Here is a 14,841-nt window from a genome sequence, read left to right as displayed (position 1 = left end):
CAAGTGTGTAAAAGTGTTGAGGTGTCAGTACAGTCAAGTGTGTGGGTGTACGTGTGTGTGTGTGTCTGTTTGCACATGTTTGCTGAGCCTCCTGCTACACTGTCATTTCCTCTTCTTCCCTCAGAGCTGCTCCTGTCCCCATTCCCACCGCCACAACAACGTCTCGGCCACGTTGCCCCTCGTGTTGTCCTTGAACAGCGAGGGTCTGTCAAAGGGACCAGCCACAAATCACACTGTAGGGCCGGAGGGGGGGAGGGAGGTGCAAGACGCGCACACACACACAATTTTCTGAAGGAGCGGTAAATGTCGTGCGCAAGGCAGAACAGGTGGAGGCCATGCAGGGGAGGGCGGTAATGATGGATTGAGGAAGGGAGGGAGGAAATTGGATGAAGAACGTGAGGAGGAGGAGGAGGAGGAGGAGGAGGAGGAGGAGGAGGAGGAGATGGTAGCGGGTTGAGTGAGTGACAAAGTGACGCAGCGGAATGACAACTCCTCCTGGAAGCCATGAACAAAGAGCAGGGGGAGAGATTTGCACCCCGCTCCGCTTCTGTCAACCACGGGCACTGCTCGAGTGCACGTCAGTCCTACACGTGTGACCATTTTTACTCCGGCTCCGGTGAACACACAATATAAAAGAACCCATTTAAGTTCGATTTAAACCGAACAAAGGCTTTGTTACAGTGCAAATTGGCAAAGGAGAGCGTGAATACAATCAGGGCTCCGCCATTCGACACACAGTGTTTCTGGCTGTGTCTGTGGATTTAAAAAAAAAAACTCCAGGGAGAAGTAGTAGGGTCTAAATCAGGCTTGTGAAGACATCCCATATGACTTGTCAGGCATATACGGCTTTCTCTGAACTCGCACTTCCCATTCCCTCGACTTCTCTCTGCAGCGATATTAGAGCAGCACTTCAACGCAGGTATAAGGACAAGATAACCCACAGTTCAAACTAAGGCTTGGTATTGTTTGAAACCTTTGAATTCATGGTGGCTATAACAGGCCTAAGTTTCAGTACTTAAATTAAAGTTTTCCCTTTTACTATAGAGAAAACAGCTATGATTTTGTACTAAAGCATTTTTCTTGTATTTGTCAAAACGAGTGCAGGGCAGTGTTTGTTTGGCCCGTGGTGAATCTGGTTGCAGTTTTCTTTCTGAAACAGCCGCAGAGAGTAAAGAGCTGCTGCAGGAATCAGTCCACAGAACCCTGAAGCTGCTCGGCCACTGCTGCACTAAGAGCAGTTCGACCGGAGCACCCCCGAACTGGAGAGTCAGCCGTGGTTGTCACTGTCGTGAGTGACGTAGTTGAGTCCCCGCTCTGCTGGTCATCTGTTTATTCAAAGTTTATTCATAATGTGATATTGATACATTGATCGATGTCTAAATCGCACCAAATTTGACACTGCACTTCCTTGTGTACTTCAAAAATACAGTGTGAACCCAAAAGGATGAAGAGTTCTCCAGACTTACTGATACTTCTGGAATTAGTCCAGAGACAAACATCTCAAATTAATACCATAGTTTATGGCAATAGAGAACTTTGCATTAAAACAATAACATTAAAAACTACAGTCCAAAAGACAGTTAACTTATACATCTGATAAAAATGACAGCAGGCAGCCATCCTAATAATCTAAAGAAAACACTTAGGGCCAGCTGTCAGTACATGGCAGTTTTCACTCGGCCCAGCTAGTACAGAGCTCCTGAGTGAGGCCACAAGAAAAATGCAGCGTTGCTACTTTGCAAAGGTTTTTCAGGGGCAGGAGTTCAGGGGCAGGAGTTCAGGGCTCTAAGTGCTTTCTGCTCCCCACAGACGGACCCTGTGACCGCTTTACCCATGTGGTCATCATCTATAACTCAGCGGCCAGGGAGCACGGCTCCAACACTGACCGGAGTTGAGGGTCAGCTCCACCCAGACTGGCTTTCACTGTGGTGTGACGCACCTTGAATAAATATGTACACCAAGGAAAAAAGGTAGATTAGGTATAATAACTAAGAGGGAGGAAACACTTTATAACAGATTAGACTTTATTCTATCAACTGTTTCTGTTATGTCTCTCGTTCACAGAATGATTTTAGCAAAGGGCAAATTTGATGCAAGAATGAATATTCCCACTTGTACAGGGTTCAACTCATTAAAGTTTGGGTCTGTCTGTATAATATATTTTAGTTTTTTATGTAATAGTATTATTTCTTTATTTTCTTTTCGTATTAATTTCGGGATATTTGGAAGCAATAAATAAAAGTCAATCCCTGACTGAGGACGATTTTTGGAAAACCATATTCATTAAAGTTTGTTTTTTATCTCAAGGTGTTCCTCCTCACTTCGGGCTCGAGCTGCACAATGAGACTAAAGAAGCTGGTGGTGAGCAAATAAGTTTTTAATTTTAGTCCATGGTTGAAAGGGATCAAGGACCCTTAGCTAAGCTGAACATCCAGCTTTCCTTTCCACTCTCTGCACCTTCAGGAGCTGCTGCAGAGGATTAACCAGTCGGCGCTGCCTTGGAAATCCCTGCCTAAATTTGAAAGTGGCGATACAGCCCGGTTTTATTGTCATTCCCATTTGAAATCCAGCAGAAGCCAACCCCTCTTGTTAAATGCACAGAGAGCTGACAGAATTACTCTTGTAACACAGATTCTTGTCAAGAGAGAAAATGGTGGTCTACTGCTGTCTACACCTGTACTCCGCTCTTCTCTTCATTTCTGCCTCTCTTCTCCTCCACTACCCCTTTCTCCATCTCTGCCGCCACTTCACCAGCTGTCTGCTGCACACACTCCGTCTACTCCAAATCCATTTTCCTTGCCATTTGTATTTCTGTCATATGTTACTTCTCCCTGCTCTCCTCCTCCTCCTCCTCTCCACTTCACTTTCAACATATGCCTGGGGAAAAAAATCATAATTTCATGTGGGTACATTTCCCTCTTTCTTTCAATTTCCACAGCCAGCCTCCCAGGACACTTTCTCTCTCTCTCGCTCCCCCAAGCAGCGCTAATCACCACTGTTCACACACATGAGAGCGAGAGCCAGCCCTCAGTGTCCACTTGTAACAGGAACACAAGAAATGCATTATCACCTCGGGCAGCACAGAGCTCTGGCACATGCAACGTGCCAACAATCTCTCTGCAAACTTCAGAGACGGATGATGCTCCGCCATTGTCATTGCATCAAAGGGAATTACCCCAAAAATGAAATGCAAATTCTCCCTAAATTCCACCCAATTATTTTTAATGCCTCGTTCCAGTCTGTTCTTAAGTGTCTCAGAGTTTGTGCTGGTGAATCGGTTTGCGAATGATAATTCATGTTTTATTCTACCCTTCTGGAGACAACACTTAAAGATTCAAGAGCGAGATGTAAAGGAGACACCCCTGGCTCCCAGCACGGGGGCCCACTACAAACCCAGACACATCCCTAACAAAGCACCAGTTGAATTTATTTGAGTGAAAAAAGGACATCCCATAAACACAGGCTGGTGGATGAGCCAGCAGAAAAAGCTTCAATATGCATGCTGTGTGGATAACTGGGGGAAAAGAAAACAAACATGTATAACTACACACACAAACAAACACACACACGCACACACACACACACACAGAGACACACACACCCTACCCTCCCCTACCCAAACACACCCAGACCATACTGGGGAAGCCATAAAAGAAAAAGCATGTTTCTTATGAAGTCACATCCTGCATAACCGTAAGCTCCAAATGACCGCAAGTAATGGGGGAGATGGGGCAGAAGTAACAAGTACTGCAGCCTCCCAAAAAACACACCAACACACTCACACACACTCGAGCATCACTACGGTCATCAGGGGTCTAACGCTGGGTTAGGCTCCACCTAGAGCGTAGCTTAGTAGTATTCTGTGTCAGCATGTTAAGTTATTGAACAAAGCTGTGTGTATGTGTGCGCAAGTGTGTGTGTGTGTGTGTGTGTGTGTCTGTGTGTGTGTGTGTGTGTGTTAATGAGGGGTGGGCAGGGGGCCCAGTTGTAGGCTGGAGGGAGACTTGGCTCCATCAGACCTGTTCTCTGGCAGTTTTCGCATGGCCGGAGACACACACTGACTGACACAGAGGCAGGCACACACACAAACACATGCACACACATACGCCCAAAACCCAGTGGAAGAAAGGGTCAGAGCCCCTTGCCCTGTAACTGCCTCCTTGGATGAGTCTTTAAATGAGAGAGAATGCACCGGATTGAGAGAAAATCCATTTTCCGTTGAGCTGAACAGCCCTTCAGACCATGTGGGGGATTCAATTGGGGGTATTCCTATTCAATGTGTTGAGGTTCAGCTGAGAAACCCTTATGAGAAACGATGTGAAGGAAAACAAGCCAGAAGATTGAGGGGAATCTGGGTTAGCCACACAAGAACCCCACTGACAGGAGCCTGAAATGGAGGGATGGACGGAGGGATGGAGACTACTAAGCAGTGATTAAGAAAGAGCACTGGTATTTAAGAGTTGAGCTTAGAGAAAGAGAAAGAGAGAGAGAAAGAGAAAGAGAAAGAGAAAGAGAAAAAGAAAAAGAGATAGAGAGAGAGAGAGAGATAGCATGAGTCGGAGAGGGGAGAGAGGGAGAATGCTGGGGGCAGGAGTCTCTACTCTGAGCAGGGAGATCAGCGGCAGACTTGCGGAGGCTGAAAGACAACCTGGGAGAGATAAGGAGGATGAGGAGGGAGCATATGCTAACTGAGAGGAGGAGAGATGCAACGGAAAGAGATAGAGGGAGATAAATCGAAGGAAAGAGAAGGGGGGAGCAGGTTAAGATATATCTGTGTGTGACTAAGCAGCAGGATCGAAGATGAGAGGAGGAGAGGCAAGGAGAGGAGAGGACATCCATCTCCCCCTCTCTGCCTCCCGGTGCACGGGACAAGACTGAGGGCAGAGGACACTGGCAAACACACACACACACACACTAGTGCATGGAATCTGTGTGTGTCATGCAGCTGTGGGGTAGAGGGGATTGGCGGACCTGCTATGGAGCAGGTGCTGGCCATTTCACGCCTGTCGGCCCTTCTTAGCCCTGTTTGTCTACACGCATTCGCGTTATCTTCCATCTGGCGTCATTCCACATCTTTCTCTCGCTCCGTTTCGACTATTACGCTCTCTTTCGATTCTGTTAAACCTAAACTGACTCACTCTCTCGCTTTACGTACTCTCCATCTTCTACTAACACCCCGTCCGTGTAACACTCGCCGGTTGCCTCGCTCACCTCTTAACTGCCTGCGAATTTAGCTCACATCTTATCCTCCCCCTCTGCCTGTGAGTAAGAGAGGAGTGGGAAGGAGGGAAGAGGTGGTCGGCTGCGAGAGAACAAGACCAGATGGAGGAGGGAGATGACACGACAAGGAAACTGTGGGAAGAACTACCAGAAGAAGAGGAGAGAGGGAAAAAAGAAGAAAAAAAGAAGAAAGTGGGACGAAGAATGGGAGAGGAGTGCAAATGTAAAGACAGAGTGAGAGAGGAAGGGATGGTGGAGTGAGCCAGGAGCTGAAGCAGCAATGGGTGACTGATCCGCTCTGAGAGGCTTGGAGACAGACGGACACACACGCTAGGCTGAGAGATAGTGGAGGCCAGTAGTAGTGGAGATAGGTTGCAACGGCACAAGATACCCATGGGAGTTTTTTAAATGCCGTCAGCATCCGCTCTCTCCCTCCATCCCTCCCTCCCTCACTCACGGCTTTGCTCCCTCCCTTCGCTCGAGTCTGAAGACATGCTGGCACCAACTTATCCTGGTGCACGTTTGCCTGCTTTTTGTCTAAAAGCAGCGGCCTGCATCCCCTTCCCTCTGCTCCCTGGATCTTCCCTGCTTGTTTGCTTGTAATACGCAGCAGGGGTTGGTGGCATCTTTTGTGCTAAAGGAGCCAGCCACGCTACTTTGCAGTATTACACTGTGGCCCCCAGAGAGTGGTGACGCATGCTGTGGCACCATGAGGAGCCAAGGGACTTGAAAAGAGATGGGGAAAAGGAGGAAAAAAACTGGGGAAAAGGAGGGACTGAGCAAGAAGACAAGAAAAAAAGGGATGAAAATTAGGGCAAGGAGGAGCTGAGTGGCTCTTAAAATGTAGCCACCAGAGATATGCACTTTTCCCCATGATGGGCGGGTTTGCCCCAAGTCAGCAAGAAATAACTTCTCTGAAGTGAAAAAAGTGGAAGAGGAATGTATTTTGTATGGCATGAAGGAGTGACCCCTGTTGACCAGGAGTCTATTTGTATCTCCAATCCTGGATAGTTTCACTCAATAGACCCTTTCCCAAAATCTGCCATTTGTCTGCCAAGTAAATGGATTTAAATCGGGATTCACTCCTGGTAAACACAGGTTTAAATCGGCTCGATAATTAGCTATAGAGATGCAACACCGAGCAAACCTACTTATTTGGGGAGACAACGATATGAGAGTGACTCCGTGCACATGACGCTGAAATGCAAACTCCTCCAGTGGCAATGGGAATGAGTCTATCGCCTTTTTTTAGAAGGTTTGCCCACGTTTAAAAAAAACTGCACATACCCTCTAACTTTTATGGAAAAAAGATACAAGACATATACACACGTCACACACACCCACACACACACACTGCGTCAGCGCAGGTCTACTCACGGATAAACCCAAGGCAGCACTTACATCCACTTGATTTTTAAGTCAGTGTCGTGAGTAAAACACATCACTTACTGATTGCAGACTTATCTTCGAGACATTGACGCTAATGAACACTGCTCATTTGCTTTGCTTTAGTCTCGGCTGTCATTAGTGATGGCCAAGGATACTGCTGAGAAGCTGCTCAGTCGCTGTTTTTGATCATGACTTGAGGGGGGAACAAACTGCTCTCTCACTCGTTTTAGAAATAAGGGAGAGAAGCAAAAAGGAGCGAGAAGGATCTTCTCTCACAATGTGAACTACGACTAAAAATGTGGCTTTGTAAAAACGCCTTATTATGTGAGAAAAGAGGATAGACAGACCTTGGGTATTGCCGAGCCATAGCAACTTTGATAATACAGTGTTAGAGAGTGCATGTGAAGACACACAGAAAGAAAACGACATGCAGTCTTAGTACGACTCAGAGGAAGTCAGGTGAAAAGTTGAAGGGGAAAATACAAAAGGGCAGACGCTTACACACTTACTCTCTGACAGACATACGCACTAAACACCACGTGGACAGAGCAGCTGGACCCTCTAGCCCTACACTTAACAGTCCCAACACCCAAGACAGTCCTCAGCAGAGTGTGTTTGTGTGTGTGTGTAAGTTTGTGTGTGCGATGGAGATCATGTGACATGTGAGGTGGAACATGTGTACCCCTGGGGAAAGACACGAGAGCAGAGCACAGCAGGAAATGTGTAGCATGTGTGATGGAAGTGCACTTGGTTCCACTTCATCAGCACAGAGGATATATGAGTTTTCATATACAACCCAGGTGACAGTTCAGATGATGAACAAGACCCAAGTGAGCCGCAAGTGTGTTTCTCATTTCACTTCTGATCCGTTCCACGGCTTCACTGACACATTTACTGAGCATAATCTATAGCATTTACAATTCATCTGGACATTTGCAGCTTGTGTGAATTGGACTGTGGTTTGGCTGTAATGCGTTTTGACCACAAGTCACTAGAGACGTTCGGACACCATTGGTTACACACTACGTGTTTCAGCCGATAGCGAGTACAGATCTGATACTAGTGCAATTAATACAAACAATATCTTATATAAATGACATGCTTAAACAGCTGTAGGCTACTAAACCGGTATGGAAGTGATCTTTCACATGGCTTGTCACCATTTAACTTGTGAGACTTTCCACCGTGAAATATTTCCAAATTGCTGGTATTCTAGCTAGGTCTGGCTATGGTGTTACATACTAGAAACCATTATGTACTTTAAACCAACATACTTTAATGACCTGGTATCGCGTCGGTAAATAGTTAACATACTCGCTGATGCCCAACCCAGCATTTTTGGCAGTAACTGAGGCGGATGCTGGTGTTGGTATCAGAACATCTCTACTATTCACCATATCAAAGAAGTCCAGTTACTAATCATTTTTGTGACTGCTACTTTCGATATGTAGCATTGAAAGTTAATTTCTAAATGTTTTTAATAACTTTTTTCCTGTCGTGTGCTTTTTTGTGCCCCCTTGACTCACCTCGGACGTTGGCTGTGATCTGATCCCTCGTGGTCCCAATGCGGTTCTTGACCTCGCAGACAAAAGTTGTGTTGACAGCCTCGTCCACCTTGAGCACCTTCAGCTTGTTGTCAGTGATCTGCACCGTGTCTGGCATCACTCCTGACATCCTGCAGCCGCGGGAGTATTGGTGCCATGAGGAAGAAGAAAAAGGAGAAAATAGACTGAGAATTGGCTTGTGGTCAGTCTAGCTTCCAGCAGAATGAGAGCTTTTAGACGGAATGGACGTTTACAGAAATGTGTTGTATTGTGCTCGGTCATCAAATTCAGTTTCCTCCATTCCTCAAAAGCCAATCCATTATCACTCAGTGGAGGAAAACACAACAGAGACAGCAGGAAATTGTAAACTGCTGGATCCAGGCCAAAATCGCTTCCAGTTAAAAACTGGAACTTCAGAATGGGAGGGATTATAAACGTGTTTGACAGGAAAGGATTTTTAACATGTGATGAATTTTTTATTTGTTGGTCTCGAACTTAGAATGCGCTCAAAATTGAATACCTTTCATTTTTACCCATTGGTTTGATGCACTTTGTAACCTTGTTTAGATGAGTGAAGTTATTATTATTATAATATTATTTTTTCTAGCTAATAATACTGAAAATGGGGAGAGAGACTTGTAATGTGATGATCATTATGCGTGGGTTAAATCTAAAGTCACAGAGTCCATTATGATAAATTATACGGCTATCTCCATAATCAGAGCACAGGGTAGAAATGGCGTTAATAAAATCGCTGATTACAGCTCTGTGAGCACTTTAGACCTGAGAATGAAGGGCAACAAAGGAAGGACAAGAGAAAAGAAACAAGAGAAAGCCAGAGAACGTGGTAAAACGAGAACGATCATGAGGACACAATATAGATTCCAGGCTGTGCGGATACTCACGTCTTCCACAGCACAGAGATCGGAATGGGGTTGGCGGAAGCTTGGCAGGTGAGCACCACGTTTGTACGACCCATGTACCAATTATTGTCATAACCCTCGATTGTCACCTTAGGGGGGTCTGAGGGACGGAGAGGTGAATGGCAGGAGGGAGGAAAAAAATGTCAATGAGTTCAATTAGTCACCTAAAAGGTTTGAAATAATGTTAGAGTGCGCACAGCGAAGGAAATAATGGCTGCTGGATGTGGGTGTGGGGTCTCTTACATTGGACTGCAAGCTTCAGCGGGAAGCTCTCTGCTTTAACCTGTGTCCGGTGGTTCACGACACAACTGATGTCCTTCCCGTTGTCTGCGGCCTTGGGAACCATGATGTACTCGCTGATCATCGTCACCGTGTTGTCCGTGCCATCTTTCGACACCGACGTCCCATTGCCGTTGGCCGTGGTCACCCAGGAGATCTGGGAAGCGGGTCGGCCATCTACGGACTCGCAGCGCGCCACCACCACCGGCTTAGTGCCCGCCTCCACTGTCACGATGGAGGCCGAGTTCTGAGGCTTAGCTGATGGACGGATTGATGTGAGGACGGATGGATGGTGGATGGAGAGACAGAAGGGGTCACAGAGAGTGGCAGAGAGAAGATTAAGGGATGTAGAGATAGATAAAATGGAAATAAGACAGCTGAGGGAAAAGATAATGTGCAACCATTATCGATAAACAATTTGAGTCACCAGTCTGGCTAAAGCAAATCCAAAAGCTCAATCTCCAAACATCCTGTCATCCCGTCTCCCCCCCCACCCACCCCTTTCTCTCCCTACTCCATCGTTTCTCTCTCCGCAGCCTAAACTGACAAACAATTATGAGCACCACAGCAAACACACCCAAACCCTAAATATGATTTCACTTTCCCTCCCCCCATCTCTTTAATCTACTCCCTCTTTGTCCCCATTGATAAACAACAACTGACTGGTCCAGAGCATCTCCATACACAAATTTCGACATCGCTACACGCGCTGTCAGGCCTCCATCCCCTCCGCTCCATCTCATTCCTCGTACCTGCTCGACTGCCCTCTGCGATACTGGTGTGGGTTCAGAGGAGAGCAGGGAGGACAGAAGCTGACAGCAGGCATGACAAGCAGCCAGATCAATACAGAGCCTGAGGGAAGGCAGGGAGGCATGATGCGTTGGAGGGACAAGAGAGAGGAGCAGAGGCACTGGTGCCGGGCCAAGGTTAGACCAACGGTTCCATTGCATTAACAAGAACACAATTGATCTGACAATACCACTTAAAACAGCAATTAAGCCGAGCTGGACATGCTTTTAACCTGCAAACTACCTTTGGGGGAGGGAGAGAGTTAGAGAGAGACAGACAGAGAGGGATAGCCATATGGTTCTTTGCATTTATTCATACAGCATGAAGATTATGTATGTGACCTACCCAGCATGACCAGATAGGTGATGCCCTGCTCGTTGCCAATTGGGTAGGTGGCATATTCACAGATGTACCTCCCCTCATCCGTCATCCTCACTTCGCTGATCTGGATGGAAGGGCTGGCCAGATTCGGGGGGCTGGGTGAGAAGCTGACCCTGCCCTTCATGGGCGATTCGGGGTAGTTGGGAGCAAAGTTGGGGTGAAACACGGCGATGTTGATCCTCTCGCCCTCCTTCGACTCGTAGATCCAAGTAACCTGTGGAGCGGAGCAGGCGCAGGGTCAGACGCATGGAGCACGCGTGCCGTGACGCTGAAGAACAACGGGCCTCGTTTATCGTTGGATTGATAAATGGATAAATGAAAAGCGTTTCAGACATCCGCATTTTTTTGCAGTGAACTCCACAGGGCAGTGTAAACAGCATTACAATCAAATAAGTGGAGCGGGTATGAATATGTATGCGAGTGTTTCAGAGGGAGAGACGCTCTTTAACTCCCTCTCTCTCTCTCTCAGCTGCCCTGTGTGCATTTGAGTAGAGTTGTGCACTTCCCACTTCATTGAGATGCGACTAAGAAGTGTTTCCATTACCATATTTAATCCCCTGAAGCAAAATGAAGCTTAGTATTGTTTGTTTGGAGAAATAAAACATTAAGCCCAAATGTGATAAAAACCTATTACTGCCTTAGGATTATTTCGGCGTGCTATGATTTGTTAGATTAATGTTTAATGTGCAAAATAAACAAAGCACATGGATGTGTATTATAATTTTATTTCAATTTTGACTGTGGTTTCACACACCTGCCGAATTAGAGCGATGCATAATGGCCAAATACTTTACAGGAAAAGACCCGTTTGTTTTGGCAGATATTAAAGTGTGTTCGCTTTACGGCCTTGTCCTTTCACTTGTGAAGGCAAATTGGAATCCAGAGCAATTTCAGCAAATTATTTCATGTCAAGTCAGCAGAGAAAGTGACATTTTTATTGCCGTTTCATTCCACAAGTGCCGTTTTAGGTTTGGCATAAAGAAGTGATAAAATCCAAAGTGAAAAACTGCATCCTGGCAGTGGAAACCTCACCATTGTGAGCTGAATCCCAGTGGCATCAGTGAAGGCACAGCGCAGGTTCACCGTCTGGCCAGGATACGACAACACCTCCGCCTCCACCTTCACTCGCTGACCTGCCGCTCCTAGAGGGGAAAAAGACACAGTCAGTAATGTCTCTGGTTTCCTTCATTTACAAACTAAGAGAAGAGACAAGAGAAAGCAGAGCTGAGAAATTGCACTGGTACAAAGCGGCCTGATGATAAATGAGGACAGTGTGGAAGTGTCTGGTACAACAGAGGACAGCATTAGTGAACCCAGGTAAGTAGGCCAGGAGTCTGGTATCTCTCCATGACTGTGCGTGTGTGTGTGGACGGAGGGGCTGAGAGAAAATAAGAAGGGGATTTGTGCTGGGTAAAAAAAAAACAGAGGGTAGACAGTTCTTTTTTGCTCACAGGTCATAAATCATCAGGATTGGTTACGTTTTTCTGTAGCCTGCCATTTGCTGCGCCAACACATTCCTGTGTAACTGCTAAGAGTCAAAATAAATATGCTTCTTTTGGTGTGTTGTGTCAGTGGGTGTGTGGGACACATATAGAGCGAGGGAGATTTAGAACGACATCTTTCTGTGTGAATGTGTGTTTGTGTGCGTGTGTCTGTGCGTGTGTGTGTATGTAGGTGTGTGTAATCCAGCTCTGTGTGAAAATGTAATTACTTGTATGAGTAAGCGTGCATCAGTGTATGGCGGCGAGATGGTCCTGGTTTTAAGTAAGAGTGGATTACCTGTATAACTTCAAATGTCTGCAGCGGGACCTGATGTGTGTGTGTGTGTGTGTGTGTGTGTGTGTGTGTGTGTGTGTGTGTGTGTGTGTGTGTGTGTGTGTGTTCACAATATGTTTACCAGCAGGCTACACACATACACCAGTACCAATGAAACTACTTCCCCTGAAGACAAACAATTACTGGAGAAACTAGTTCCACCAGTTTGTGCTGAGCCAAAGCTGTTTGTGTTGAAACTAATGTGATCCACAGGGCTGGTGGAATACACACACACACACACACACACACACAATTACACACACCCACACGAAACCCATAGGCTAGGAGATAAGAGGAAAGGGCAGCGCTGTCTCTCTTTTGACGAGCAATAAACATCACACCTTCTGTTCTCTGGGGAGATCTGAGATATCAATACAGAGGAAGAAGAGGAATGAGCGAAAGACTTGAGTGGGCAAATGGAGGAAAAACAAGCCTTTCCTAGAATAACACCAGTTCTCCCAGGACCAGCCCAATTTACAACCACAGAACAACCGCCTTGTAGCCACAGAGGAACCTCTGGACAACCGCGGAGCAGCCTGTGGGAGCAGCAGAGAGCCTTGTGGGGCTGAAACAGACACAGCTCACTCACTATCTCTCTTGGCCTCCATAAATGTAGCATATCTGTGCAACTAAACTAATGAATCACGTGCTCTCACATATTCATAAACTCATTATGACTTTATGGTAAAGCTCCTTGCTGGTTATGTTTTCATTTCGTTTGTCCGTCTTTTATTTAGCAGGATTACACAGACTATGGGGCCAATTACCATGAAACATGGTTGGAGGATGTAGTGTGGGTCAGGGAATATCCCATTTAGTTTTGGTGTGGATATGGATGAGGGGGTGGATCAAGGATTATTTTGTACTTTAACTTTGCAAGAAAGGATGTTTTGCAATAATTGTTGATTCCCCAGAAAATAATCTTGATGTAAAAGGGGGTCAGGCACATTTAGTGTGTTAATGCTTCGGATCCATATAAAAATGTGGACGTGTTGTTTTTAAGGAGACTGTGACGGAGCAAGTCACTCTACTAGTTACCTGTCAGTCCACATGAATTCATCTGAAGAAATTACCTTTGGGATTGGGACCTGAATTTAAGTAGAGGGAGAAATAATGGTTTACTAAAACCCTTGAATCCGGTTAATGGAAAGAGTTGGCCTGATATGTCATGTCACAAAGCAGCACTGAATTTACTCTGCTCCATTTCACGTGTGTGCAAATTCACACACACAAGCAGCACACATGCACAGCTGTTGCATCCGAACATGATGTGGGGTCAGAGTCGAGCCGGGCCCGGTTGTCTGTCATTCTGAGGCAATAAGAGCAGAGCAACACAGGTCAACTCCTGCCAGAGCTCCGATGAGAGAGAGGCTGGCCTTATGAGACTCCATACAGCCCCAGGGAAATGAATATTACACACAAGACACACAAAGACGTGCATGCCCCCCCGTCCTCCATCACAGTCCCCAGACCCAGCTCTGTAAACTCAGAGACTCCATGATATTAAAATGGCAGGAGGGTCCGTGTGGACGTCTGCATGCACATACACTGACACGACAGCATTGTTGCATTTGAAATGGCAATTGTCAGTATAAATATTGAGAGAGCATTGTTCACATTAAACGGAAGAGAGCAAGACGGGAGTTGGAGAGAGTCGGGAACTGAGGGAATTAGAGACAGAAGACGGTTCAAGGGTAAAAGTGAGAAGAAAGGAGGCACGACGGAGAGAGGGAGGGAGAAAGACAGAGGGAGAGAAAGAGAGGGTTGGAGGGGAAGAGAGTGAGAACAGAAGCCTCGTGTCGCCCCTGCTCTACTTTACAGTAGCGCCGCTGCCTGCAGGTGACACACACAGGAAACGCCACCGAACCAAAGACACAACAACAAATGTATGCACACATAAGTGCCCTCTTTAACATCCTCAAGTAGTCAAATGTCACCATCCTCAGTCATGTCATCTATCATCATGTCTTTAACATCCACAAGATGTGCGCACACACACACACACACACACACACACACAAGCTGATAGCACTGCGACAGCCCTGCACAGTCCTCTCTGATCCCTTGCCTGGTCACGCTGACATTTCCATATTTCCTACCATTAGTCTGTGAAGAGGGAAAATGATTCAGAAAGGAAGGGGGGAAGGAAGGAAGGAAGGAGAGGAAGGAGAGGAAGTGTGCTGGGGAGGATGGAAGCATGAAAGGAGGAGAATGACAGGAGACAGCCTGGGAATGCCAAAGTGATGGAGGATGATCGTGGAGGAGGGGGTGGGTGAAGTGCAAGGAAAAGTGGGGATGAAAGGGTGTGAAGAGAACGCAGTGCAAGGAATAGAGGATGAAAGAGGGAGCAAAAAAGAGAAAGTGGTGAGAGAAGAGGAGAGGAGGAGGATCTTGGTAAGGGAGACAGTGTGAGCTATAAACAACGTTAACAGGAGACAGCTGAGGGACAAAAGAGAAGAGAAGAGGGGAAATAAAAGCGAGAGAGGAAGTGGGTGGGAAAA

General features: G+C 46.4%; 1 protein-coding gene across 3 annotated transcripts in view; it reads right to left on the bottom strand.

The window, feature by feature from the left end:
- si:ch73-22o12.1 (nectin-2) overlaps positions 1 to 14,841 on the bottom strand; it is a 79,976-nt gene that overhangs the window by 37,945 nt on the left and 27,190 nt on the right. For all 3 annotated transcript variants that reach the window (XM_062399969.1, XM_062399970.1, XM_062399972.1), the window contains exons 2-6: positions 11,558 to 11,667; positions 10,490 to 10,739; positions 9,320 to 9,613; positions 9,059 to 9,176; positions 8,136 to 8,284 (exon numbers count right to left, since the gene is read on the bottom strand). In XM_062399969.1, the coding sequence (XP_062255953.1) occupies positions 8,136 to 8,284; positions 9,059 to 9,176; positions 9,320 to 9,613; positions 10,490 to 10,739; positions 11,558 to 11,667 (921 nt within the window). The remainder of the gene's footprint in view (positions 1 to 8,135; positions 8,285 to 9,058; positions 9,177 to 9,319; positions 9,614 to 10,489; positions 10,740 to 11,557; positions 11,668 to 14,841) is intronic.

Source organism: Platichthys flesus, chromosome 11, assembly GCF_949316205.1.
Source record: "Platichthys flesus chromosome 11, fPlaFle2.1, whole genome shotgun sequence".
NCBI classification, from domain to species: Eukaryota; Metazoa; Chordata; class Actinopteri; order Pleuronectiformes; family Pleuronectidae; genus Platichthys; species Platichthys flesus.
Note: the sequence above shows the minus strand (reverse complement) of the source record. Positions and strands in the feature narration are given on the sequence as shown.